This window comes from Natrix helvetica, assembly GCF_964273705.1.
Source record: "Natrix helvetica genome assembly, chromosome: 6".
In the NCBI taxonomy this organism is placed as follows: Eukaryota; Metazoa; Chordata; class Lepidosauria; order Squamata; family Natricidae; genus Natrix; species Natrix helvetica.
The window spans coordinates 56,632,440-56,659,407 of NC_138553.1; the positions used below are offsets into that span (position 1 = coordinate 56,632,440).

The 26,968-nt window shown below is 43.0% G+C and overlaps 2 protein-coding genes and 1 long non-coding RNA gene across 9 annotated transcripts in view; all 3 read left to right on the forward strand.

Annotated features, from left to right (window-relative positions):
* Positions 1-1,898, forward strand: part of ZCRB1 (zinc finger CCHC-type and RNA binding motif containing 1) — a 47,093-nt gene extending 45,195 nt beyond the window's left edge. For all 5 annotated transcript variants that reach the window (XM_081957200.1, XM_081957207.1, XM_081957201.1 and 2 more), the window contains one exon: positions 1,633-1,898. In XM_081957200.1, the coding sequence (XP_081813326.1) occupies positions 1,633-1,761 (129 nt within the window). In that variant the 3' untranslated portion in view covers positions 1,762-1,898. The remainder of the gene's footprint in view (positions 1-1,632) is intronic.
* Positions 1,899-4,623: 2,725 nt separating this feature from the next.
* The window catches only part of YAF2 (YY1 associated factor 2), an 83,561-nt gene continuing 61,216 nt past the window's right edge, over positions 4,624-26,968 (forward strand). For 2 of the 3 annotated variants that reach the window (XM_081957209.1, XM_081957210.1), the window contains exons 1-2: positions 4,624-5,092; positions 5,499-5,624. In XM_081957209.1, the coding sequence (XP_081813335.1) occupies positions 5,067-5,092; positions 5,499-5,624 (152 nt within the window). In that variant the 5' untranslated portion in view covers positions 4,624-5,066. Of the gene's footprint in view, positions 5,093-5,141; positions 5,291-5,498; positions 5,625-26,968 lie in introns of those variants that run through there. The other variant, XM_081957211.1, reaches the window with a different exon arrangement.
* Positions 5,735-26,968, forward strand: part of LOC309394269 — a 35,756-nt gene continuing 14,522 nt past the window's right edge. The window contains exon 1 of the long non-coding RNA XR_014175715.1: positions 5,735-5,981. This is a non-coding gene — a long non-coding RNA (uncharacterized lncRNA). The remainder of the gene's footprint in view (positions 5,982-26,968) is intronic.

Genomic DNA, 26,968 nt, shown 5'->3' on the forward strand with positions numbered 1-26,968 from the left:
CCACCCCCCCGGCTTATTTTTGGGGTAGGGCTTATATTAGGCCCACCCCAACAATTTCAAGCCAGGACTTATTTTGGGAGTGAGTCTTATTTTCAGGGAAACACCGTAGTAACATGGTTGTTAAGTGAATCTGGTTTCCCCACTTTGCTTGTCAGAAGGTTGCAAAGGGTGATCACATAACCCAGGACACTGGAACCATCATAAATGTGAGTCAGTTGTCAAGCATCCAAATATAAATCACATGACATGGGGATGCTGCAATGGTGATAACTGTGAAAAATGGTCATGTCACTTTTTCAGTGTCGTCGTAACTTCTAATGGTAAGCAAATGAACTATTGCAAGTCGAGAACTACCTGTACTAGAGCGAATGTGTTCTGGCTTTTCTGTTTCCTTCTTAGGTTTTTTACTGTTTCCTTTGAATGGTATGTAAATGTGGTTTATCCCTAAGTATGCATTGATGGCATATTTGTCTGAGTGTCAAGACTCCAGGAATTGCCTTGTAGATTTAACTTGGTCTAGGATGCAGTTTTCCAGTTGAAGCTATGGTTGAATCTGTCCATGTGTTGTGAGATTAAGGAGTATTGTGTTGTATATATATTCGTAGTATAGGTAGATGTACACATAATCACATACACACCCACGCATCTATTTTTGTGTATGTAATTAGTAAAGAGATTAAGGATTAACATGAGAGGCAATGAAGCAGAAAATAATATTGTATCAAAGGAATACTGAAATAAACAAGCGAACCATCAAGTAGGAAACAATACCCTAATTAAGGAACTATCAAAAAGAAACTATATCCCCACCATCAATAGCAGGGCAAGCAAATCCCATCCATCACTCAAACAGCACTGGTGGTATTATCTAACCTATTAAGGAAATGTCTGCAAGCAAACAGCCAAGAGAGCACTTAGGATTCCACAGTTCAGCCGTGAGCTACTTAGATTCCCTTCTATTGATATCATATATCACATGAGATATGAAGAGCACATCTTCCTTCCCCTACCCATACCCCTTTCTATAGAGGGATGGTTGAAAGCGTCTTGTAATATTGTATTACAATGTGGTTTGGATGTATTACTGTTACAGGCAGGAAGATTGTGCAGAGAGTGGTGAGGACAGCAGAAAAGATTATTGGATGCTTACTTACTTCTATTCAGGACATGGCATATAAATGCTGCTTGACAAGTTGCATGACCAGTTTTCTTTGTTACCTTCTGGGAGGAGACTTCATGGTATCCAAAGCAGAGCAACTAGATTCTGTAATAATATTGTGGTATGTGTGTGTGTATGTGTGTGTGTGCAAATCCCATCCCATTGTGGTGTGACTTATGTGCAGCCATTGTGGTTTGGTTCATGTTATCTGTGAACATTGTCACAAACACTATGATAAATCAGTTAAAACACAATATTCTATTATGGAAAATTGCATGATGACTTGAGGAAAAAAGACATTGTTGTTTTGTCCTTCCTTTAATAATTAATATGTAATTTAACCCATAGCTCAAAATAATTGAAATTACAGAGTTGAAGCAAACAACTGTGCCTATCTATTTTGGTAAGTGTGTGTTACAGAATTTAATATAATTTTATTTCCCATTTTTGTGTTTTATGCAATTACCTTGCAGCAAGCCAAAATTGAAGAAGAACAGCAAAGTTCAACTCAAAATGCTGGTGAGCCCTCCACATCTGATTCAAGACGACCACGCATCAAAAAAAGTGCATATTTTAGTGATGAGGAAGAACTTAGTGACTGATATAAATACTATGTAAATATACTTTATGAAATAAGATTACTGTTGTAACCATGATCTCACTCTTGCAATTCAAATATAACCTTTTTTTGTATTTTGTATTTTTTTCCTTTTAAAACAAACCTTTCATCATTCATTCATCAGTGTGTCATCTGAGTACATTTTTTTGTGTCATAATAGTTGTAGTTTACCACCAAATCCTTTATTCTTATTACAGCATAACATATCTCCTGTTATAACATTTCTCCTCCTAAATTATTTACTTTTATACTTTTTATCCATATTCATTAATGATAAAATAACCCCCATATTTTATTATAATCAGATTCTTCTTTTCCTTTAATTGCTAGTGTTAACCTACTCATTTCTGTGCAAACTAATATTTTCTTAATTATATTTTCATCTTTAGGGATTTCTTCAGCTTTCCAAATTCTAGCTGCAGTTATTACATGAATAATCAAATTTACATTTTCTTTACTATATTTCTCTGGTAAGATACCCAACAAGAACAGTTCAGGTTTTAAGTCAATATGTTGCTGCATCATCTTCTCTAATCACATTCGAATTCTTGCCCAGTATTTTTTCACTTTTATACATGTCCACTACATTGTGATAATAGGATCCCAGTGTTTGGTGACATTTCCAACATTTGGTTGATTTGTCTTTAAACAATTTTGCCAATCTTTCAGGTGTCATGTGCCATCTATAAAACATTTTGTACAAATTCTCTTTATATGCAGTTGCCATTGTTAGTTTATAATTTCATTCCCATAGTTGCTGCCATTTATCTAACTCTATCGAATATTCAAAAATTTTTGCCTATGCTATCATTGTTTTTTTTACCTGTTCTTCTAGTTTAACATGCAGGAAATAGCTATACAATTTTTTAATCATTCGCTCTTCTGTTCCTGTAAGTATCTCATCCAATTCTGTCATTTCCATGTGGAAACCATATAATTTAGCATCTTTTTAATATCTAGATCTGTGGTTCCCAAACTTTTTCAGTCCACTGCCCCCTTGGTGCTACAAACTGATCCTCAGCCCCCTCCACCCAATGGTGGAATTCAATTTTTTTTACTACCGGTTCTGTGGGCAAGGCTTGGTGGGTGTGGCTGGGGTGTTCATGTGACTGGGTGGTTTGCATGACGGAAGAAAGATAGTAACAGTAAAATTCAAAACTGCAACAATTAATTGCACATTTATTCAAAATCCAATTTAAAAACCTTTTAGTTAACGTTAATTCAACAAAATTGTTGAACATGATCCAGTGATACCAGGTTTTCAAAGTATGATAGTCATTTATTAGCCCACAATTTTATTTTATTATAAATAAATCTGGCAATCAAAACCTCAGTCTGAGCACAAGGAACCCAGGTACCAGAATGCTTAGCTCAAAATATGAGATATGGGGCCTGAAATAAATATTGCATCCAAAATTATCCATCTCTTCCTCTCCCCCAAAAAAGTGCCCACATCTGCCAGCATATTTTATTCATCTGTCACTACTGTTATCTTCCCTTGTGTACATTGGTGAGGCATTTATACATATAGATGCTTCTGTAAAAAACAGGTGTCTGATTATTCCTGCAGTTCAAGCCAAAATGGACATGGACAGTGCCTAAGTGACTGAAACGGGTATGTGTGTGTCTGTGTGTGTGGTGGTGGTACCTGTTGCAGCAGCCTAAAGTGACCAATAGGAATGCAGCAGATTCTAACTCCTGGCTGCATCTGTAACCAAGAGGGAAAACATTGGTACAGATTAAAGGCAAATGTGGAAGAATCTTCAATTGATCCAGGAAAATGTTAATATATCTATTAAAAATTGAAATGATAAATATAGCACACTGATGCTCCAATAATCGCTTTCGGTAATAAATCTAAATAATAATGGCACATCAACCCATATTTATTTATTTTATTTATTTAGTTTGTAAAACATGTACAAGATAACAGGTAAGTATAAACATGGACATGAATAAAGGAAATGAGTACAAATAAATGGGGACAGGACAGGGACAGTAGGCACGCTGGTGCACTTATGCATGCCCCCTTTATGGACCTCTTAGGAATGGGGTGAGGTCCACAGTAGACCGTTTTAAGGTTGAAGCTGTGGGGATTTGAAAATGTAACAATGGAGTCAGTCAGGTACAGCATTCCAGGCATTGACCACTCTGTTGCCGAAGTCATATTTTCTGCAATCGAGTTTGGAGCGGTTTACCTATCTATTGTTTGCCTGGGTATTATTGAGGTTGAAGCTGAAATAGTTGTTGACAGGTAGGATGTTGTAGCAGGCAATTTTGTGTACTATGCTTAGGTCAGAGAGTAGGCGGCGTAGTTCCAGGTTGTCCAAGTCCAAAATTTCAAGCCTGGCAGTATAAGGGATTCTATTGTGAACAGAGGAGTGGAATGTAAAATATTACATTTTACATTCTATGATTTCAAGGAATATGGAAAGCGATGTAATGTACTCACCTTGCTTACATGATTAAAATTGTTCAATGCAGATCAGTTACTTCACCAGAATCATATTCCGTTGTTTACATTCTTAAATCATCATTCACTGCAAGTTGACCCTGTCTTAGGCGAGATCTGACAGCTGTACCCGAGCTGGATGCGCGCACATGTCTTAGAAGAGATAATTTCAGGCATTCGGGGGCCCAATTACATAAATATAGCTGAAGTCAGCATTGTACTCCTTACCGATATAAACGTAGAACAGGGTTAATCCGAGTTTATATGAAATACGCTAACTCAAATGAGCGACTGCGTTAAATTGAAAATTAGGCAACCGTTCGCTAAAAGGCTTGGCCTAGGAAAGTTTATGGCTTCATGACGGGGGGGAGAAACCCATCTCCGGCAAGGCGAGCGCGTCTTTGAGCAAAAGGGGAAACCGGCGGCGGTGCTTCGGGCCCGAAAAGGGTCCGTCACAGTCTGAGGAAAGCGAAAGCCGTTCCTCTTTGCTCCGGCCGCCGTCTGGGACGCCTCGGCCTGGCTGTGGGCTGACGCTGGTTGGCGACGAGAGGAACACGTGAGTGAGAAGAAAGGGGGAGCACAAGGTCGGGTTGAGCAAGGGGCGGCGGCAGCAGGAGTTTCCCCGACATCTGGAGGTGTCGGCGGCCGCGCTTGGGAGCGAACGGCAGGCGGTAGCTATTCGCCGCAGCAATAGCGGCTGCAGCGGCTCCTCCTCCTGCTTCGCTGAGTCCCTCCGCCTGAGTGCCAGCCGTCGCCTCTCCGAGCCTTCGGTCGCTCCTCCTTATTGACAAAAACACAAAGGGCCGCGCCAGTCTGGAGACGCGTTTGTAGCCGGCATGGGAGACAAGAAGAGCCCCACAAGGTGAGAGCGGAAAGACGAGCTGGAGGGCAACCACGTAGGCAGGCAGGCAGGCAGGCAGGCAAAGGCCTTCGCGGGCAGGCCGGTCAGGAGACGGCAGGCGGCGGCGGGGCCGGCGTCCCCGCTTTTCATCACCCTCCCCCTCTCCCTCCTCCTCTGCCAAAGTCTTTGGCGCCCCCCAACGTAGCAGAAGCGATGGCGGTGAGGAGGAGAAGGAGAAGGAAAAGAGAGGGAGGAGGAGGAGACGTTGTGGGAAGCGGCGGCGGCAGACGAGGAGAAGCGAGGCCCTGAGGGGAAACAGGGAGGGAGGGAGGGGTAGGGCGGCCGTGGCGATGCCTTGTTTTGTGTCTTAAATTTCCTTACGTTTTTCCTCGTCCTCCCTCTCCCCTCCCCCCGCTTTTTTGAGTAGGCCGAAGCGGCAACCGAAACCTTCCTCCGATGAAGGCTATTGGGACTGCAGCGTGTGCACCTTCCGGAACAGCGCCGAGGCCTTCAAGTGCATGATGTGCGATGTGAGAAAGGGCACTTCCACCCGGTGAGTGAGCGGGCAAGAAACCTGGCCTGACAGCCACTTCCCCAGGCAAAGCAGGAGCGGGGGCGTGGGGGGGGGGTGGCGGCGGGGGAAAGAAGACGGCTCGAGTCAGGAAAGGTGGATCAGAACAAGGAAGCCGGCGACTGCCACCACCATAACCGTGGGGCAGGCGTATCGATTGCTCTCTTCTATGGGAAGTGTAACAGCTCCATTTGCACCCTTCCCCTTCTTTACTTCAATAAACATCGCACTCGGGTTGAAGCAGAATTCCCCTGCGAATAAGGTGCTCTTTCTGTCTGCTTCCCACCTCTCTGGATATGTAGGAAGATGGGAAGTGCTGGCTGTTGGTTTTTAATCCTGGTAAGCTAAAGTATTTCTCATGCTTTGAAATGCTCAAACTGACCAAATATTAATGGCAAGCAGTTGCACAAATTGTGAGAATAGATTTTATGTCATCAGTTGAAAACAAAACAAAAATGGGCCAGAGTTTGTTTTACTTTTATTGAGACAACTCTATTGTTGTGCTGTGTATACCCAAACGACCATGGACTGTCCCATTTATTTTGTGATATTAGCAAGCACATATATACTGTTGATCAAAATAGAAGTACTCTCTATTACGTTTGAAAATATTAACCATGATAATATAGACAATAAGAGTATATTTTTCTCTCCCTGTATTCCAGAACTTTTAAAAATTATTTGATTATCCAAAAACTGTTATTATAAAGAGAGAGGGAAATGAGGAAATATGTGATGGAGATACATATTTATAAAGCTGAGTGAGTGGTGGCTGCTGAGGTTATGAAAATTTCAAGCTTCTGTGGGATGCTAAAAAAAAGGGAAAACATAGTTATTGGTAATTTGGGAGGCAAACGTGGAGCAGGAGGTTTGTTAGTCCACATCCTGGAACAGGATGCCTCTCTGATGCAGATCAATAGGATTGCCTAGTCAGTAACAATAAGTATTAGCTGAGCTACTCCCTGCTTCTTTACATGATTATACACGTATGTAAATATAACTAAGATAATAGTTTCATATTACACTTATCTCCTATGTCCCACTGTTACTTTAAGTAGTTACTGATAAACTTACAGTTTTCTTTAATTTCTTTCAACAATTTACAGTAGCAATACATGCTTTCTTTCAAACGACCATTTCTCACAGCTATTTCTTAATAGAGTTAGAGATCATATTTTGCTCCAGGTACAGTTGTAACCTCGAACAGTACTTAGCATTTAATCCAAAAAATTAAACAGAAGTGTAATATATAAATATATAAAACAAGTGATCCATGTGTAGAGTGGTTCAGTTCTGTTTTCTGTCACTGAGGATCACAACGATTAATATTGAGAACTTGACCTATTTGTACCCATATCATTATTTGCTATTTCCTTGCACTCAGATTTTGAATATTCAGACCAAGTCAGTAAACATGCATGCACACATGTATTTGTGACATTTAAAAAAATTATCAGCAATATTTTCTGCCCTTATGCAAGATACTTGCTTTGAATCTATTGTAGTTAAAAATATTTTATAATTTGCGGCATTATAAATATATTTCAGACTTGGAAGAAGTGTGGGTGCTGTCACAAAATAGTTATCAAAAGTTCATGTGCATTAACATATTAGTTGTTAAGATGTTCATGCTGATGCCCATAATAGAAGTGCAAAACTTAAGTCAAATCATTTGTCCAAGAAAGTGAGTACAGAATAAAGCCAAAGTGGTTCTGAGCTCCAAAGCCATTTGTTTGAATTCAGATTTCCATTTAAAATCTCACTTTCTTTGTCTATTCTTTATCTTTTTTACTATGTAAATTTTGCTCAAATAACTCGGGACAATTAAGCAGAAAAACAGCAACATATGTATAAAAAAATTAGGGAAAGGTAAGAATACACCTCACATATCTTGGTCTGACAGTGAACTTGCTCTGTTTTGTTTCTGCCTGTGCCAGCAAATGTATTTTCTCATTTATGTAAAGAAATTCACCTCTCAAATCTCACCGTCCCAGAAAGTCAACTCATTTTCTTTCTTCCACAGCTCCAGTTTTGTTGTTTCTTATTTCTCCTTTTTAAAATCCTCCATAAGGCTATTCACTTCCATTTTTAATTACAATCCTTGACTTTGTGATTCCCTTTCTCCAATACCTTAATTAATTTCATTGTTACCCTACCTAATCAAAGTTGTAGTTGGTATATAGCAGCTAAACTGCTAACTAGTGCAAAGTAAAAGAATTACATATCTGTCAGGGTTCCAAGTAACATACCCGTAGCAAATACAACTCTGAGGCAGGTAGATTTCTCAAAGAGTAAGTTTATTAGATATGTCAGACTTCCGGAGGTGACGTCACATTGGAGCAGTTACAGGGGATGACTCGTGTCTGGAGGCTGTTAACAGCGAAGCCGAGCCTTGGTGAGGACAGCTTTAAAGAGGGGAAAACCCAGCAGTGACGGAGGAAAAGGTAATCCCTCGTTCCGTAAGGTGAAATCCCTGAAATCCGATATAGAAGAGACCAGCTGTCATGGCGTGGTCACGGCCTGGTCCGGAGATGTGACAGCCTGATTATCGGTGGAAGGAGTAAAAAGTGAGAAGCAGCAGAATTTATCGGTGGACAGTGTTAAAAAATTTGATACTCCGAGACACTTCTCCAAGTTGACTTTGAAATTTACGATAGTGCAATAAAGAGAAAACAAACGACTCCTGAACTAAACTGTGAGGAGCAGAAGCAGTAAGATGATGCAGAATCTGTAGAGAATGATATGGATTGTAATTGCTGAGTGGAGTATTTCTACTGATATCTGAGACTGGATCTACAGTGATATAAATTGAGAGTTTTGTGTGGGTAGTAAACGAATTGTGAAAGAAGGAAAGAACATTTCCTTTTCGCAATAGAAGAGAAAAAGGCAGAAGAAAGAAAGAGAAAGAAAGAGACAATGACTGTGCAATTTTGAATACAGAAGTCATTTTGAAAGCACCGAGAACAGTATTTGCAAGACAGTAGAGAGAGATAGAGGAAAAAGAACTGGTGTATTCCCAACGTAGGATTTTGGGTTGGGCTCATTCATAATCAGCTCTGTGAACTTCTGATATCTCTACATTATTTAGGATATTTTAATATTGTTATATTCATCAGCTCAAAGAATTAAATATTTTATAAACTATACATTTTATATATCCATATCCCACATATATTTAATGTAGATTTAAGTATATTTAAAGCAAGATAGAATTTGTAGCCACTTTTACTACTTTTACTTCTTTTACATATTAGAAAATTTACCTAGCTTTAAAATTGGAATTGTCAATTAATAATAACATTTAATTAATTTAATTGACTGCATATATCGATTTATATATTTATGAACTTTTAGCAAATATATTATATAGCGAAAAATGTAATAGATTATTTAACAATTTCATAGATATTATAAATATTTATCTATTTCTGTTACTCCCTCTTCCCCTTTAATAAAGTTAAGTTAGAACAATTTATAATGATTAACTATAATCATCTATAATTGTGATTCAGTTTATAGCTGTTTGTATAATTGTCTATAGAAAATTGATATCAAGGGTTGAATTTAATCAGTGACTTATATAATCTTACTATTGTTAAATATCAGATTTAAAAGAGAGAGAGAGAGAGAGAGAGAGAGAGAGAGAGAGAGATAGGAAAAGGGACAGTACTTAGGGAAAGACCTAGTATGAAAATTGGAATCTTATGGTATTGTGGCATATTTTTTTCCAAAAGCTAAAGATGGCAAACACATCCATAGCTACCAAAGCGGTAAAGAAAACACTGCCAATGGTAGCCTCTCCAGCAGAACAGAAGTTAACAACAGACCTTCGAGCAGTGAAAAACCAGGATCTGTACCAACCCTACAAAGCCTACAAGCCTCATTAAACATGATTCAGGAATTTATGATAAAAACACAAGAATCAATAACTAATAATCATGATGACATGAAAGGCGATCTAGGGGAAGTGAAAGGCGATTTAGTGGAAGTGAAAGATGATATAAACAAGTTGGATGACAGAATGGGAAAGAAACAGGAAACAATAGCTAAAATGAGCAGAAGATAAAAATGATAGAAGCTAGGACAGAACAAACTGAAAAGAAATTGGAAGAAACAGAAGAACAGCTGACAGCTGTTAACAGAGAGCTCGGGGAGGCAATAGTCCATTTAGAATTAGAATGATCCTCTTTCTGTTTAAGATTTCAGAACATAGTAGAGACAAAAGATGAGGATTTACCAAAACACATGAGTGATATTCTAGCTGACCAACTGCAAATGGACAAAAGTGAACTGAGGAACAATATTGATGAAATCTATAGAGTGCATACTAATTATGCACAAAGATATAAGTTTCCCCGTGAAATACACGTAAGATTTGCAAAAAAAGCTGTCAGAGACGAAATTTACAAAAGAACAAGGGATGAACAGCTTAAAGGAAAGGAAAAGAAGTAATAATCCTTAAACAAATACCAAAGAGAATCAGAGAGCAAAGAAGGAACTACCAATTCCTCTCTACACAACTGATAAAATATAAAATAATGTTTCGCTGGTTGATACCGGAAGGCATGTTAATACCTTGGCAAGATAAGAAAATAAGGATTGACACTGTAGAGAAAGCCTGAGAATTCTATGAACACTACATAGAGGGAGAATCAGACAGCAGAGAGGAGTTGGAAACCCAAAGCCAAGAGGAGCAGCTGACAAAGGAAAAAGGACTAGACCAAGATGTGAGAAGAAGACCGATACAGCAGCCCAGGAAAGAGAAGGAGTGAGGACAAGAAACCAAAGGGAAACAAAACCAAGTAGAGGAACGAAGGCGATAAACAAGTAATAGGATGGAGGAGGAAGTGAAATCAATATAAATGGATTAAATTCACCTATAAAAAGAAGACAAACAATTTCTAAGCTCCAAAAACAAAACATGGATATCACATGTCTATAGGAAGTTCATATTAAAAAAGGAAATGGTAGTATTCTGGAATCTCCAAAATTAGGAAAATTACATCTGGCCCTGGCTGATACAAAGAAAAGAGGAATTGCAGTATATATAAAGGACTGGCTAAAACCTAAACAGGTATACACAGATGAAGAGGGAAGAACATTATTAATTGAAGTATCAATAAAGCAAAGAAGAATATTAATTGCAGTCATATATGCACCAAACACGAACCAGAAAGAATACTATAGTAAACTACATAAACAGATTGCAGAACTGGAACTGGATAACATGTCTACTAGGGGACTTCAATGCAGTGGTAGATCCAAAGAAAGACTATAAAACGGATAATAAAAAAAACTATGAAAGGAGAACTCTACCAAATATATTCTTTGAAATGGCCCAAGAATTAAATCTAAAAGATGTTTGGAGAGAAATCAATCCACAGAAGAGTCAATACACATTCTTTTCAAACCCCCGTAATTCATGGTCCAGGATTGACATGGTGTGGATGGATCCAGAAATGGAGAAAGATGTAGAAGAGGTAGAAATAACACCGAACATGTGGGCAGATCATAACCCATTAACAATCAAATGGAAAGGAGAAGCAAAAAGGAAAAAGAGATGGACCATGAATCAGAGCGTTGTAAAAGAAAATAATTATGTACAGTATGTGGGGAAAAAATTAGCATTTTTCCTAAAAGAAAACTGGAATGAACAGACAACCATTCAAAACCTGTGGGATACAACTAAAGCTTATGTGCGAGGCATTATGATAGCATATGCAATAAGAAGAAACAAAGATAAAAAGAAACGATATACAGAGCTTCAGGAGAAACTGGGCAAATTGGAATATAAATTCCAGAAAGAACCTCAAACAAAGAAGCCAAAGAAGAAAAAGAAATAATTAAACATAGATTAAACTTAATTACACAAGAAGTGGACCAGAAAATTAGATCAAGTAGGCAAAATTATTTTGAAAATGCCAATAAACCGGGGAGATGGCTAGCCTATAAACTAAAAAAAAGAGAAAGAAAAGAAATTAATATAGCAACTAGAGGATGAAAAAGGGGTGATACACCACCAAAAGGAAGGAAAAAAAAGTAGAGCAGTAAGATACTTCCAAGCATTGTACTGCCGAGAGGAAATAGAAGAGGAGGATATTAAAAGATATCTCCAGAGGAGGAATCTTCCAACCCTACTGGAAACAATAAAAGAAACATTAAATGAGAAAATAATGAGGCTAGAATTTGAAAGGGCAATCCAAATAATAATAATAATAAAACTCCGGGCCCAGATGGAATTCCAGCAGAATTTTATAAAGAATTGCAAAAATCATTAGAGAACATATTAGAAATGTATAATGAAGTATTAGAACGAGCTAGGACACAAAAAACCTGGATGGAGGCATTAATAACACTAATTCTCAAAGACAATGCTGAAAAACAAAAGATCCAAAATTATAGCCCAATCTCGCTGCTAAATGCTGATTATAAAATATTTATGACAATAATGGCGGAAAGAATTAAAAATATATTAAACCGAATCATACACCCAGACCAAAACAGATTTTTACCCAACAGACACATAAAAAACAATATATGAACAATAATGGACATATTAGAATACTACAAGATACATCAGGAAAACAAGCAGCATTGATATTTATTGATGCTCAAAAAGGATTTGATAACCTGAATTGGGATTTTCTTATAAATCAATTAGCAGTAATGAACTTCGGAGAGAAATTCATCGGGATGATCAGAGCAATATATTCGAGTCAGAGGGCAAAAATAATACTAAACGGAAGCAACAGCATAACCAAAGGGGTAAGACAGGGATGCCCGCTATCCCCCCTGTTATTTATTCTGTCATTAGAAACATTGATATCACAAATCAGGCAAAATAAGGACATAAAGGGACTGAAAATTAGAACACAGGAATATAAAGTGCAGGCCTTTGCAGACGATCTTGCATTTATCATAGAGAACCCCTAGAAACTGGACTAAAACTATTACAGGATATAAACCAATTCGGTAAAGTGTCAGGGCTTAAAATAAATAAAGAAAAAACTAAAATATTAACTAAGAATTTGACCAAAAGACAAAATGAAGAACTGGAGGAGAAAATAGGAATTTCGAGGGCCAAGAAAATTAAATATTTGGGAATATGGCTATTGGCAAAATGTATTACAATAAAATAAGATAATTACAACAAACTCCTACGACAGATACAAAAAGATTTGGACAATTGGACTAAACTACAGATATCACTAATTGGCAGAATCTCAACAATCAAAATGAATATACTACCCAAATTACTATCCTTTTCAAACAATACCGATTAAATTAGAGAATTTTTTTTCGAACAACTAAATAAAATGGTATCCAAATTTATTTGGTCAGGGAAAAAAACATGTATTAAATACAAACTTCTACAAGATAGTAGAAACAGAGGCAGCTTTGGACTCCCAGATTGGGAGCTATATTACCAGGTGGCAGCCCTAACATGGTTAAAAGACTGGATCCAATTAAAAAATAAAAGAATCCTTATGCTAGGACACAATCTCCAACTAGGCTGGCATGGTTTCCTCTGGGAGGGAAAGACTAAATCCCATTCCTACTGTCAGAGACATATAGTAAGGGATGCTCTGTTTAGGGTCTGGGGGGAAAAAAACCACTACCTGAAAATCCCAAGCTGGTTATCAACCATGGATGCAATGACATATCCATATATTATAGACCTTAGCAAAATGGTAAGATATGCAGACCTCTTAGATCAAAAAGGAGAACTAAAATCAGTACAAGATCTGAAAGCACAGGGAATAAATATGGAATGGTGGCCCTACCTACAAATTAAAACAAGATTTAAAAAAGATCGGGAACAATACAGAATATATGAGACACAAGTGGAATTAGATAAAATATTACTAGGAACAGGAGGAAAAATGATCACTAGATTATGTAACTTTCTTTTAAAATATAAAATGGAGGAAGAGACGGTAAAGGAGACAATGATTAGCTGGGGAAGAAATTTTGGGCATAATATAGAGTTAGAAAAATGGGATAAACTGTGGGAAAGAAATTATAAATTTACGACGGCAGTAGCTTACAAAGAAAATCTCTATAAAATGTTTTATAGATGGTATTTGCCTCCAGCGAGATTGGCTAAAATGTACCAAAATTTATCCCCTAATTGTTGGAGATGCAACCACAAGCCTGGAACATTCTATCACGTGTGGTGGATGTGCCCCATCACAAGGAATTACTGGTGCAAAATTCGGAAGTGGTTAGAAGAAATTACTGAGCGAAAAATAGAACTCAAACCAGAAACATTCTTATTAGGACTGCTGGATCAAAAAATGGACAAACAATCTCAATACATAATCATACACATACTCACTGCAGGGAGGATTGCCTTCGCACAAAACTGGAAAAAAATCAATACACCCTCGGATGAAACTACAATCAGGAAAATACTCGAATGCGCAGAAATGGATAAAATGACAATAGAACTAAAAGAAAGAGAATCGGACTTCTATAAAGTATGGAATAAAATGTACAAGTGGCTAGAAAACAGAAGCCAAGACAGAAAATAGAGAATACAAATATATGGATATAAATAATGAATACTATTATAAGTGTTATTACTATGTTTGTTAAATCATAGGACAAGGTTATAGTGAGAGGAAGGCAATGCAGAAGGGAGAATTATAAAAACTAAGAAGGAATGTCGATAGAGAAAGCTGTAAAATTATTGTATATTGTTATGTATGTTCTGTGTTTTGTTTTGTCTTATTGTGTTTTTTTTTCTTTGCTGTGTCTTCCCTATTGTTTTTAAAGATCAAAGCATTTAATTAAAAATATTTTTATATATTTAAAAAACATTTACTGGATATGTCATTGGCACAGGCTGGTGAAAACTGACTCTGATTATTCCCACGGTTTTCACCTAATTAAAAGTAAAAAAAAATCACTTTCTCAAAACAATCAGTTACATGGTCCAATCACAATACTGTCCAGTTGCTAGGTGCACTTGGTATTCTCCCACGCTTCCTTCAGTGATTCCATTTAATGATATGGATGAGGGAGTGTCAATGTACTCCCTCAGTTCTATCATTCTGGACTTAGCTCTATGAATCCCCGGGCTAAGTTGTTGTCAATGTACTCCCTCAATTCTGTCCTAGATTTGGGCAAGGGAAAGGATTATCAGGCACCGGGTGCATCCCGTTTTTATAATGGCTTCTGTTTCTCCCTCCTGTTTTTGGCACAACTAGCTTTAACTTGATAGCAAATGGACAGGTGGCTTCATTTACCATCGGGTTGTCCTTGCTGTCATCATTGCTGTCCCTAGTTGCCAGCAGCAGGCCTCCTTGAGCTGGAGTTCCCTCTTCTCCTTCAGGGGGGAGACCTTAATGGCTTAGCCATTAAGAATTTTGGCTTAGCCATTAAGAATTTTCCTCTCTCCGAGGTCTTCCGTGGTGGCTTTTTTGGTTTGATTGATGCAGGGGTCTTTGCTTGTGGGACAAGTGTTGGGGCCAGGCACTCGGACACACAGTGGCCCTGTTGATTGCATTGGAAGCACTTGATTGATACCATTGAGGCCCCTTTTGGTTTGTCCTCTGCTTGGCCGGTGCTAGTTCTCTGGCCGAGCTTTTCTTGGGCTTTTTCTCTGGAGTTTCCTTCTGGTACTGGTTCAACTCGAGGTCCATGGCCACAGTTATTTGGTACCAATCATGGATTCTGTCTGGGACTCCCCAGGTGGCTTTAATTTCTGCCTCTGCTTCTCGGGCTTGGGCTTAGTTTTTGAACCTATTCCTTAATTTCTGCAGGAAGTCATTGATGTTCCCTAGTTCTGGCACGTCTTCGTCTTGCATTTGGGTCACCCACTCTGCTGCCTCCCTATCTAGGTTCTATGTGGTGGCTTGGATGATTTCTTGGTTGTTGGCGTAGGGTCCCCATGACGGTCAATTTGTGTCTACACCCAGTCCAACATGTCTGGACTCCCATTGAAGGCTGCTGTGAAATGTGGAAGCTGGCTGGAGTGAGGTGGCGGTGGCTGGGAGGGGAGGGGTTAGGCGGTGTAGGGCGTTGCAGATAATTTAACAACCATTTTTCTGCCCTAATGAGCGGCTGTGTAGGCATGGCTGGGGAGATGTCATATGACTGGTGGGAGTGAGTGATGTTGGCCACGCCCACCCAGGTTTTGTGGCTTCTGTAGGAAATGGGCTCAAATGATTCTTTGAGTGTTTAAGGTTGTAGACCCCTGACCTAGCCTACTCCAATGAATACTCCCTTTGAAAGAAAATATGCAGACACCCATAAAAGAGCATTCATCAGCAGTTTCTAAAAAAGAGGCACAACCCCACATTCCTGGGAAAGAAAGAAAAGTATCCCAGACTTCCCTAAGGAATAAAAGGTAAATATTGGAGATAGGAGATTCAATTCTTAGGCGTACAAAAACTATAGTCAGCAGACCAAGCAGTCAATCTAGGGCAGGAGTCCTTGGTCTATGGATTGGCAATGATATGCAGCATGCCAGCAACTGTGCTACACAAACAAGCGAAGCCCCAAGAAGAGACTGGACTGTCATCTGTCAGAAATGGTGTAGGGTCTGCTTGGGAAGGACTAGATGACCCTACAAGGTCCCTTCCAACTCTATTAATCTGTTAATACCACTGAAAAAGAAAAACAATAAATCCAAGAAAAAAACCAGCATAGTTGCACAAAGATCTCTCTGATAAACTCAAAGACAAAAAGGATAAGTAAAACAAATGCAAGGAGGGACACATAACTAAGGCAGAATATCAGCAGATAGCCCGAATCTGCAAAAATGAAATCAGAAAAGGAATGGCTCAGAATGAACAAAGGCTTGAAAAAAAGTTAAATATAATTTTACAAGTTTCAATATATAAATATTAAGAAAAAAGTCAAGTCCACTAAAAAGTGAAGATAGCAAGGTCGCAATAGGGAAAGAGAAAGCAGAGCTGCTCAACTCATTCTTTGCATCACTTCACATGCAGATATTATCTCAGAAACATTGTACCATATCTTTGAAAAATTTGGAACACTGGGGAACTACCAGAGGATTGGAAAAGAACTGATATGGTTCCAATCTTCAAAAAAATGGGGGGGGGGGGAGACATAGGAAGCTACAAACCAATCAGCCTAACACCAATACCTGGGAAGATACTGGAAAAAATGATCAAAAACATATGTGAATACCTAGAAACAAAGTTATAACTACAGTATTTTTCAGAGTATAAGACACACCTTTTTCCCATAAAAAAGAGGGTGAAAATCTGAGTGTGTCTTATACACTGAATACAACATTTTTGGCCTCCCGAAACCCTGCCCCCTTTACCAAAATGGCCGTGCATAGTCTTTAGGTGGCTTCCAGAATGATCCGGGGGCTGGGGAGGGCAGAAATGAGCGAAAAAAGGGCCATTTTTCTTCAATTTTGCCCCCCTCCAGCTGCCTAAAAGCTATGCATGCCCTTTTTTTTTTTGACAAAAAACGGGCCTGTTTTTGTGAAAAATGAGCCTTTTTTGCACATTTTTGCCTCATCCAGGAGCACTCTACAAGCCTCCTAAAGGCTATTGATACCCTTTTTTTGACAGAAAATGGGCCTGTTTTTGCGAAAAATGGGCCATTTTTGAGAGGTCTGTAGAGTGCAAAAACTTTTTTTTTTAATTTGCCTCTTCAAAATCTTGGTGCGTCTTATACTCCCAATAATAAGGTAGTAGCCAGCACGGGTTTGCTAAAAAGGTTGGTTAAGCATGATTGGTTAGGCTGTTGGGTCAAAGTGCCGACGCCAGCGCTATCGCTGCAGTCCCACTGATCGTAACCCTGCTGGGCATCCGTTGCTGCTGACCTTGCTTCTGAGTGAGCCAGCTGTTGGCGTGGAGCCTCAGAGCTCTCTGGTGTATGCGGGGCAGCCATTTTAAGTGGGTCGCATGTGGTGGTGGCCATTTTGAGAGAGTCAAAGTTCCGGCTGCCATTTTGTTGACCTACTTTTGCCGCGTAAAGCAGCTACAGCCGTCTGATTGCCTGTCTCTTGCAGGTTGCCGCTAGAAGCCTTCCTATCCGGAATTCCGACAGGTTTGCCAACTCACAGCTCCAGTATTATGGTAGAGGGCGGCAGCAGAGGTTTGTGGCTCATGTGGTTGCGCCCCACATTAATTGACCTTCGTGGGTGCTGGGAACTTGGAGCTCGTACCATTCTCCTTCACCAATCAAAGGACTACTGAGCTTTGCTTGCCCCTGTCTTCAGTGCCTTTGCACCAGAGCGCTAAAGACAGTTTCATCTGAGGTGGTGAGTGGGGGAAAGTTACCTTCCAGGCCTTACATCCCCACATTCAATCATGGCAGACGGTGCCCCTGAAGAGCAACAAATTGGTCCCTCCACCAGCAGGGCCTGTACCAGACAGGCTGGCAAGGCAGCCAGGGAGACCATCAGAGCAAGCAAGCCTTACTCTAGGCAGGGGATTAAGCAGAGTTCGGGCCTACACAGAGATGCCATCAGACGCCAAAAGGCTTTAGAAAAGCAGTTTTCTAGGGCTCAACTACAGGTCCAGCCTTCCGGGCCTGTTTCCTCTGGGGATCACTCACCCAGGATTCAACCTGGTCAGGATCCTCCAATGTTGGAGAGTGAGGATGAAGGCCAGGAATTCTCCTCTGCTGATTCCATTGTAATGGCAGGCTCCCCTGAGTCTTCTGTGGCTGATTGAGCAGACCTATTTGCATGTCCTTCTGAGACTCCTGAAGAAGAGCTGGTCACAGTAGGCCCCCTTGTACTCCAATAACCGACCATTCAGCCGCCACCCAGAGCTCACCCCCCGAAAGATAGGGGATCCGATCTTTCTGTAGAAATGCAGAATGTCATTGCCAGGGCCATTTCCCAAGGGATAGAGGCTGGCATGTTGCAACATGCGAAGCACCCGCACAAGACCCCGGGGCCTGCACAAGATGTTGCTCAGGCCCAGCTCCCTCAGTCATCGCACTCATCCTTGGCCAGTGAGGACTCTGGGAGGAGGACCTCGGTCCGGGGCTAGAACCAGAATTCTCCGGGGATGAGGCTGCTGTTCCTGACAAGCCGGCCTTTTCTGGCTTGTTTAAGTATGCTCATTTCAAGACTATTTTGAACAAGGCTAAAGCCTCGATCCGCTTAGATACTAGCACCCCAGCTCCAGCTGCTCCTGTACCTGAGGAACTCAGTGAGGGACTCTTTGAGGAGCCAGAACCTACTCAGGAAATTGTGCCAGTTCCAAAATTGTTTCTTAATGTAGTGTAAAAGCAGTGGGCGCAGCCAGGCACCCTAGTGGTAATGACAAGAAATTGTACATGGTTGATCCAAGTCTAGAAGATTTACTGAAATTGCCTCCTGTGGACGCGCCTGTGGCGGTGCTCACTTCCAATTCAGTGCTCCCCCTGAACTATTAGAAAGGCTCAAGGCGGAGGACAAAAGGGCGGAGAACGCCTGCCACAAGACTCATCAGGAGGTGGCTTGGGCCATTAAAACTTCTGCTTCTGCGTCCTTTCTTTCCAGGGCGGCACTACTTTGGCTGAGACAGCTCCTTGCCAAGCTCCTGGCTGGGGCTACCAAATTAAGGCAGGATGTTAACAAAGTTATCACAGCAACAGAGTAGATTGCTGACACCACCCTGAATGCTGCTAAGGTTGCCTCTAGATCCCTGGCCTCTAATGTCACCACCAGGCGCCTCTTATGGCTCAGGCATTGGAATGCGGATATGCGCTCCAAGTGGAAGCTCGCCTCGGCTCCCTTTAAGGGTGGTAAGCTTTTGGGGGAGGCCCTAGATCCTGTCCTTGTTGAAAATAAGGACAAAAAGAAGGTCATGCCTTTGGTCAACAAAAAATCTGACCACAAGGGTTCCCAGACTTATAGGAGGTAGCCCTTTCGGAACTCAGAGCAGCCATCTACCTCCAGTTCCTTCCTATTCTCAAGGCACGGATAGGTTCCAGGACCGTCAGTCCTTTCGTGACAGAAACCGTCAACAGTCCTTCTCTAAATGTTCCTGTCACTGAGGGTCCAGTTCCAGACCCTTCAGGCGTTATAAGTGACCATCAGCAGACGACTCCCATAGGAGGGTGTCTCCAGCTGTTTCACGCCCAATGGGAGTGGTTCACGTCGGACAAGTGGGTCCTTCAGATGATACGCATAGATCTAACGTTAGAGTTCATTTCCCCCCTTCCCCGACACTTCGGTGTTCAACCCCCTCCTGTCCGGTCAAGAGGGCTCTTATGGAACAGGATCCTTCACCTCAGAGACATAAACACCATAGAACCAGTTCCACCAGGTCAGGAAAGGACAGGTTTTTATTCAATACTCTTCCTTGTCCCAAAGACCTCCGGGGGGTGAAGGGGATCCTCGATCTGAAAAAGCTAAACCATCATATAGCATACCGGAGTTTCAAGATGCAGTCCCTTCAGTCAATTCTGGATTGCATTAGGCAGGGAGATCTCTTAACATCCATACATCTCAAGAAGGCCTTCCTCCACATCCCCATTCGCAAAGCTCACCACAGGTTCCTGAGATTCTTTTATGCAGGCCGCCAGTACCAGTACAGGGCTCTGCCATTCGGCCTGTCCTCGGCACCTCGGACCTTTACAAAGATCCTAGCTGTGGTGGCGGCCTTCCTGAGATCTCACCCAGTGCGCCTGCATTGCTACCCGGATGATATCCTCATTCAGTCATCGTCACGGCAACAAGCAGTGCAAGACCTGCAGCACACACTGCGAACCCTCCAACATCACAGGTTCTCCATCAACAAGGAAAAGAGTCATCTGCATCCGACCACCAGGCTGCAGCACCTGGGCGCCATCATCGACACCACCAGTTGCCAGGTCTCCCTATCTCCACAGCGGTTGTCAAGCATCAAAAGCCAGGTGTTGCAGGTACTGCAGTCCTCACAGGTATCGATCGTGCAGCTGTCGTAACTCCTCGGCAAGATGATTTCGTGCCTGTCAATAGTATTTTGGGCACGCCTTCATTCTCGACACCTACAATGGCTCCTGCTGCCCTACCAAAGGGCCAACATGAGCAACTCTCAACAGCTGATTTGGGTCTCACCAAAGGTACGTCAGTCCCTCTAGTGGTGGCTGTCCCCCATGCTGGCGAAGGGCACCCTCTTCAAAGAGCCAGACTCTCACCATCACAACGGACGCCAGTCTATTCGGCTGGGGCGCTCCACAACCAGATTGCGCAAGGCAGATGGTCAACGCCCGAAGTGTCCCACAGCATCAACTTGTTAGAATTGAGACCGGTGCGACTCGCACTCGCTCACTTCCAAGATGACATCAAGGGGCGTCACGTGAGAATCCTAACGGACAATGTGGCCACAAAGGCACACACAAACCGCCAGTGGGGCACTTGTTCCAGGTCCCTGATGGAGGAGACAGAGCGCCTGGGAAGGTGGGCGGAAAGATACCTGTGCTCGATCCAAGCAGAGCACATCTCTGTGGTTCACGACATCCAGGCGGTCTGTGAGCAGGGCCATGGCCGATCACTCGGAGTGGTGCCTCCACCAATTGTCTCAGAGGTTCGGCCACCCCCTAGTCGACCTGTTCGCCATCACGGAGAACACACACCTCCCCAGGTTCTACTCCAGGTTCCATACCCCGCACATTGAGGGAGTCAACGGTCTCCACTGTCTGTGGCCATAGAGACTGATGTACGCGTTCCCCCCATTGCCTCTTTTTCCCAGGGTGATTCGGAAAATCCTGTTGGAGGAGGCGGAAATTCTACTTGTGGCTCCCTATTGGTCCACAAGGACCTGGTTCGCCGACCTGGTGAATCTCTCTGTCAACCCTCCTTGGTGGATTCCCCAGCACAAGGTCTCTCTCAGCCAGGTGGCTCTTCAACATCCAGGGCCCCAGTGGTTACAGCTAGCCGTCTGGCACTTGAGAGGGACCTCCTAAGTAGGGGTAGTCTTTCCATCAAGGTCATTCACACCATTCAGGCAAATTTCTGAATTGGCAGCACTGTCAATTCGCGAGGACCTATGCTTGATACAACCTGACAGAGTAATCCTCCGTTTGGACCCAGCATTTGTACCCAAGATCAACTCTTGGTTTCACCGGGGGCAGGAGGTCATAATTCTGTCCATACCCCAAACATCCCAAAGAGAAAAAGTGGCACATGCTCTATGTTCTTATTGCATTACGTAAGTACATCAAACGTATGGCTGCCTTCCGTCGTTCTGAATCACTTTTTGTCTCGTTTCAACCTGCATCCCAGGGCTGCAAAGTTTCTTCTCAGACCATCGGACGTTGGCTACAGGCTTGTATTACCTCGGCCCACGTTCTTCAATCTATTCCAGTGCCATGCCATATCACCGCACATTCTACCCCAAGCGCCGCCACCACGGCGGCCTGGGCTTCTTTATTTCCCTTTGTTCGAAACTACAGACTGGACAAATTTGCTTCTGCGGAGAGGGCATTTGGGGAGGCAAGTTCTTCAGGGCATTCATACCAGCGGAGAGTCTCTGGATGCTTCTGTTTCCTGCCCTAGTGACATTTAGCTTGGGTATGTCCTATGCTTGGATTCTCCAGAGCAGCACCCAGGAAAATGACCATTGGCTTACCTGAAGGGTCCTTTTCTGGGTGCTGTGAAGGAGAGTTCAACCCCACCCTGGGGTCTGCTCCACCATTTGTCATATGATTTCTTCTGGACTTGTGGATATTTTTTTTACGACCTTCATTGGCTTGGTTCCTGAACTTCTCAGCGTGCATTGTCCAAATCTGAGGATTAGTCAGCACCAGAGGCGTGGCTTAAAGTTTCAATTCAGTCCTAGGCAGATTGGTTGTATTTGACTCATGCTTGGACTCTCCTTCGCAGCATCCAGAAAAGGACCCTTCAGGTAAGCCAATGGTCATGTTCCCGTTCCCCCCCCCCCATCTCAAGCCTTTTTGTACCTATATATTTTACTTCCTTGGATTAAAAATATAATTGTGCATTAAAACTTATGTAATAGCAAATGGGCATAGCTTCCTTCTGTTTTTAGAATGTTCAAAAGGTTTGTCAAACTTTTGGACTTTGAGCAGGAATATTCTGAACTTCTTTACTACTCTTCACTAGGGCTATAATGAAGGAACAAGTTCTTGATAGAAGAGCTAAGGACTTCTAGTTGAAAAGCTAGGCTGTATTAGGCTTTGTTTACCTGACGGAATGAAATTGTAGTATTATCTTTCATTTAAAATTCCTTAAAAGTAAAATTTCCTAGCGAAGTTTAAATTATCCAACCTTTCAGCTTTATAATTTTTGATATTCAAAAAATACAGCAAAGTAAATGGACACACTAACTAGTATGTTTGATGTATAGTCCTGTGATTTTGCTAGAATCAATTATCATTTTGCTGGATTAAAATATGAAGATTATTCATATTTACTGCATGTTGAAAATGGACACTACACATTGCAGTAGGCATATACTTATATCATGAAATATTGTTTTAATGCCCTTTTTCTAAGATGAGATATATGGAAATATAACAACATCTTCCAAAATAAAGTACCGTATATACTTGAGTATAAGCCGACTCGAGTATAAGCCGAGACCCCTAATTTTACCCTCCAAAACTGGAAAAAGTTATTGACTCGCCTATAAGCCGAGGCTGGGAAATGCAGCAGCTCACGGTAAATTTCAAAAATAAAAATACAGGTAGATAACAATAAAATTGCTTTAATTGAGGCATGTGGAAAAGAGGCTCACTCACTATTCATGCATCCTCTCGTAATACAGATCATCAAATAAAAAGCTCTTCTCTCTTGAAGGGAGAAAGGCGGCGTGTTGAGGGATAACGAGAGGGAGACTACATTTCCCAGAACGCTTTGCCTAGGAGCTTGCTTTTGGATTGGCCGCTAGCAGGTAGACGGGAGGTATTGAAGGGCGCTGTTGGGAAGCCATGGCATCGCTACGGCTCTTAAGGCTGCACCTGTCTGCAGGGAGCTGCCTCCTCTTCCTCCTTTGTTTTCAGTTCGGGGGAAGACAGAAGAAGAAGGAGGTAGATCCCTCTTCACCTGCCCCATCTTTCCTTCTTCCCCGGGAGCACCGATAAGACCAGGCAATTGTGTCCCCCACCCTTCCCTCAACGCTGCTGGCGCCCTTGCTTTATTTGAGTGCATCGCTGCTGCTTTCCTTTTATGCCATTCTGAGTCCTCGCTTTCCTTGCCCTGTGCGCGTTTTGTATTTTACGCCTGCCGCTGCAATGCCACCGCGTCCTCCCGCTCCGCCTGGAGCGCCCGGGAAGCCGGCGGCGCTGCGCTCCGTCTGCCCACCGCTGCAATGCCACCGCGTCCTCCCGCTCCGCCTGGAGCGCCCGGGAAGCCGGCAGCGCTGCGCTCCGTCTGCCCACCGCTGCAATGCCACCGCGTCCTCCTGGAGCGCCCCGGGAAGCCGGCGGCGCTGCGCTCCATCTGCCCGCCGCTGCAACGCCACCGTGTTCTCCCGCTCCGCCTGGACCTTTTCCCTCTCCATGCTGGCCTCCTGCCTTCCTCCCGAGGAGGAGCTCGAAGGGCAGCGGGAAAAGGCTCGACTGAAGGGAAGCAGGTGCCGCGGGGGTGGGAGGCGCACCGGGGGCTTCGGGAAGGCGCCGGCTTCCCGGGGCGCTCCAGGCGGAGCGGGAGGACGCAGTGGCGTTGCAGCGGCGGGCAGACGGAGCGCAGCGCCGCCGGCTTCCCGGGGCGCTCCAGGCGGAGCGGGAGGACGCGGTGGTGTTGCAGCGGCGGGCAGATGGAGCGCAGCGCCGCCGGCTTCCCGGGGCGCTCCAGGCGGAGCGGGAGGACGTGGTGGCATTGCAGCGGCGGGCGTAAAATACAAAACGCGCACAGGGCAAGGAAAGCGAGGACTCAGAATGGCATAAAAGGAAAGCAGCAGCGATGCACTCAAATAAAGCAAGGGCGCCAGCAGCGTGGAGGGAAGGGTGTGTTACCCCTGCCCCCTCCTTCTTCGCCATGCTTTTGAGGAGCCATGAGGCCGTGGGAGCCAGTAGGAAGGTGGTGGAGGGGGTGGGAGCGATCCCGGAAGCACCAAAGCCTCTGTGTTCTTTTTTTTTTTTTGTTCACTGGAGTATAAGCCGAAGTGGATTTTTCAGCCCAAAAAGTGGGCTGAAAAATTCGGCTTATACTCAAGTATATACGGTATATACATATTCTGACAATTAGAGGAAATTGTGTATAGCTAATCCTCAACTTAATGGCCACAGTTGGAACCAGAACCTCTTTCATTAGCAATGTGAAGGACTTCAGTCTTCATTCCCTGGGAACTGAGGTAGCTCAGGAATTCATGGTTACCATGGTAGCCATGGACCAGATTAACTGGTCTACAAGGAGAAAGTCTCGGAAATGAAAGTAGCTTAATTTTACCAGAATGGGGTCACTAATAAAGGAAAATTAACTCCTGAGTATTTATTGGCTAATTCAAAATTACATGGGGGATATGCAATTATGCTCATAACTTCTCCTAGGCACTGGTTGGAGTGTCCAAGCATGGGTTAACTTCAGCTTGCTGCCCAAGGACTGAGTTCAAAGTTTGTGTAGCCATGCCTCTTGCTCTCCTCAGAGGCTCAGTTTAAAAAACTCAGTCGCCCTAAAAGGACGTGTTTGGGGAGTTCCAGTCCTTGAGCAGCAAGTTGGACTCTCCAAGTCAGTGTAGTGTAGCCTTTATTATTTTTGTGCATATTTAGGTTAGGTTTCCTTAGCTCCATTGTTGTTTTTCTCAACTGTCAAAAGTGTGGATTGATTCTCTTTGAATTCTGATGCGCAGAACAGGCTGCCTGGAGTGTGGTTGGCTTCCGCACTGCCGTGATTGCAGCAACACCGTGGGATGCTCGCTAGTGGGATTTTGGCTATTGCTTGGCCATTCCCTGGTGTTTAAAATTAGCATGGATCTGCGAGTGCCCTGGGGCAGATCTGACCGGCGCCATTTTGTCCTGCCTTTGCTTCACCACTTGGGACATTGACTTCTTCTGAGGGCCTTCAGCTCCCCTTTTCTGCCCTAAAGCCTCGTCTCTTATCAAGCCAGTTCTGCCTCTGTGCCTGACACCACAGCCAACACCAGTGAGGCTGAAGCTAGGCAGGCAGGACCTACCACCAGCAAGTGCAGCAGATTCAACCCTGCTGCTAAGAGGGGACTGGGTGCCCATCCAAGGGGAAGCAGCCTCAGTACAAATGCTAATGGGAGCAGGTAGTGGACACCATCATTCCCTCTACCCAAACCACTGCCCAAGTGACCACCAGACGGCAATGCCGTGGCCAGCAACACCAACTCACAAGCAACCTAACCACGAGGCTCAAAACTGAACTGCTAGCAGACCCCTGGTTCCGAAACAACCAACGCATCTTGACAAAAAGAGATGACTTTGCATTGAAGGGGATGAAACTCTACATCCCAGAATCCCTACGTACCCTAATTCTCCAGAGGAGTCATGATGCCAAACCGGCAGGCCACTTTGAGTTTTGAAGACTTTACGCTTAGCCCGGAGGCAATTCTGGTGGTCTGGCATGAAGAAAGATGTAGATAGTTACGTGAAAAGTTGCACCATCTGCGCCACAATGAAGAGATGACCGGGAAAACCTCCCGGACTGCTGCAAACAATAGCAGAGCCAACGAAGCCATGGGAGGAGATCGCAATGGACTTTATAGTAGAGTTGCCAAAAAATGGGGGAAACATGGTGATTTGGACTGTAATAGACCTGTTCTCCAAACAGACGCACTTCATACCCTGCAGCAGACTACCCTCAGCTCACAAGCTGGCCAAACTGTTCGTGAAGCATATCTACCGACTGCATGGAGTACCTCGAAGAATTATTTCAGATAGAGGGGTCCAGTTGATGGCTAAATTCTGGAGGGAGTTCCTGCGGTCCATTGGATCATCTCAGAGTCTTAGTTCAGGTTTTTATCTGAGCACCAAGGGGGAAGCAGAGAGACTGAATGCCATGATGGAGCAGTACCTGAGGTGCTACGTAAACTATCAGCAGTCCAATTGGGCAGACTTTTTATCTTTTGCTGAAGTTGTGTACAATAATGCTGTTCAGAGTAGCACAGGACTCACGCCGTTCAAAATAGTGAGTGGTATGGACTTCATCCCAATGCCTGAGTATCTAAGGGATCCCTTCCTCAGTCAGCTTGGCTGATTGGATGTCAATACAGAAAGTGTCCTGGGAAAATGTCAAAAAGGCACTGACTAAAGCGGCAGAAACCTATAAAAACAGGCAGATAAACACCAGGCTCCGCAACGGCCATTCCGGGTGGGAGAGAAGGTTTACCTCTCCACAAAATATTTGAGATTAAAACTGCCTAGCAAGAAACTGGGGCTATGGGAAACTATGGGAATTGTCCCATAAAAAAGTTTTATGGGACAATTCCCCTTAG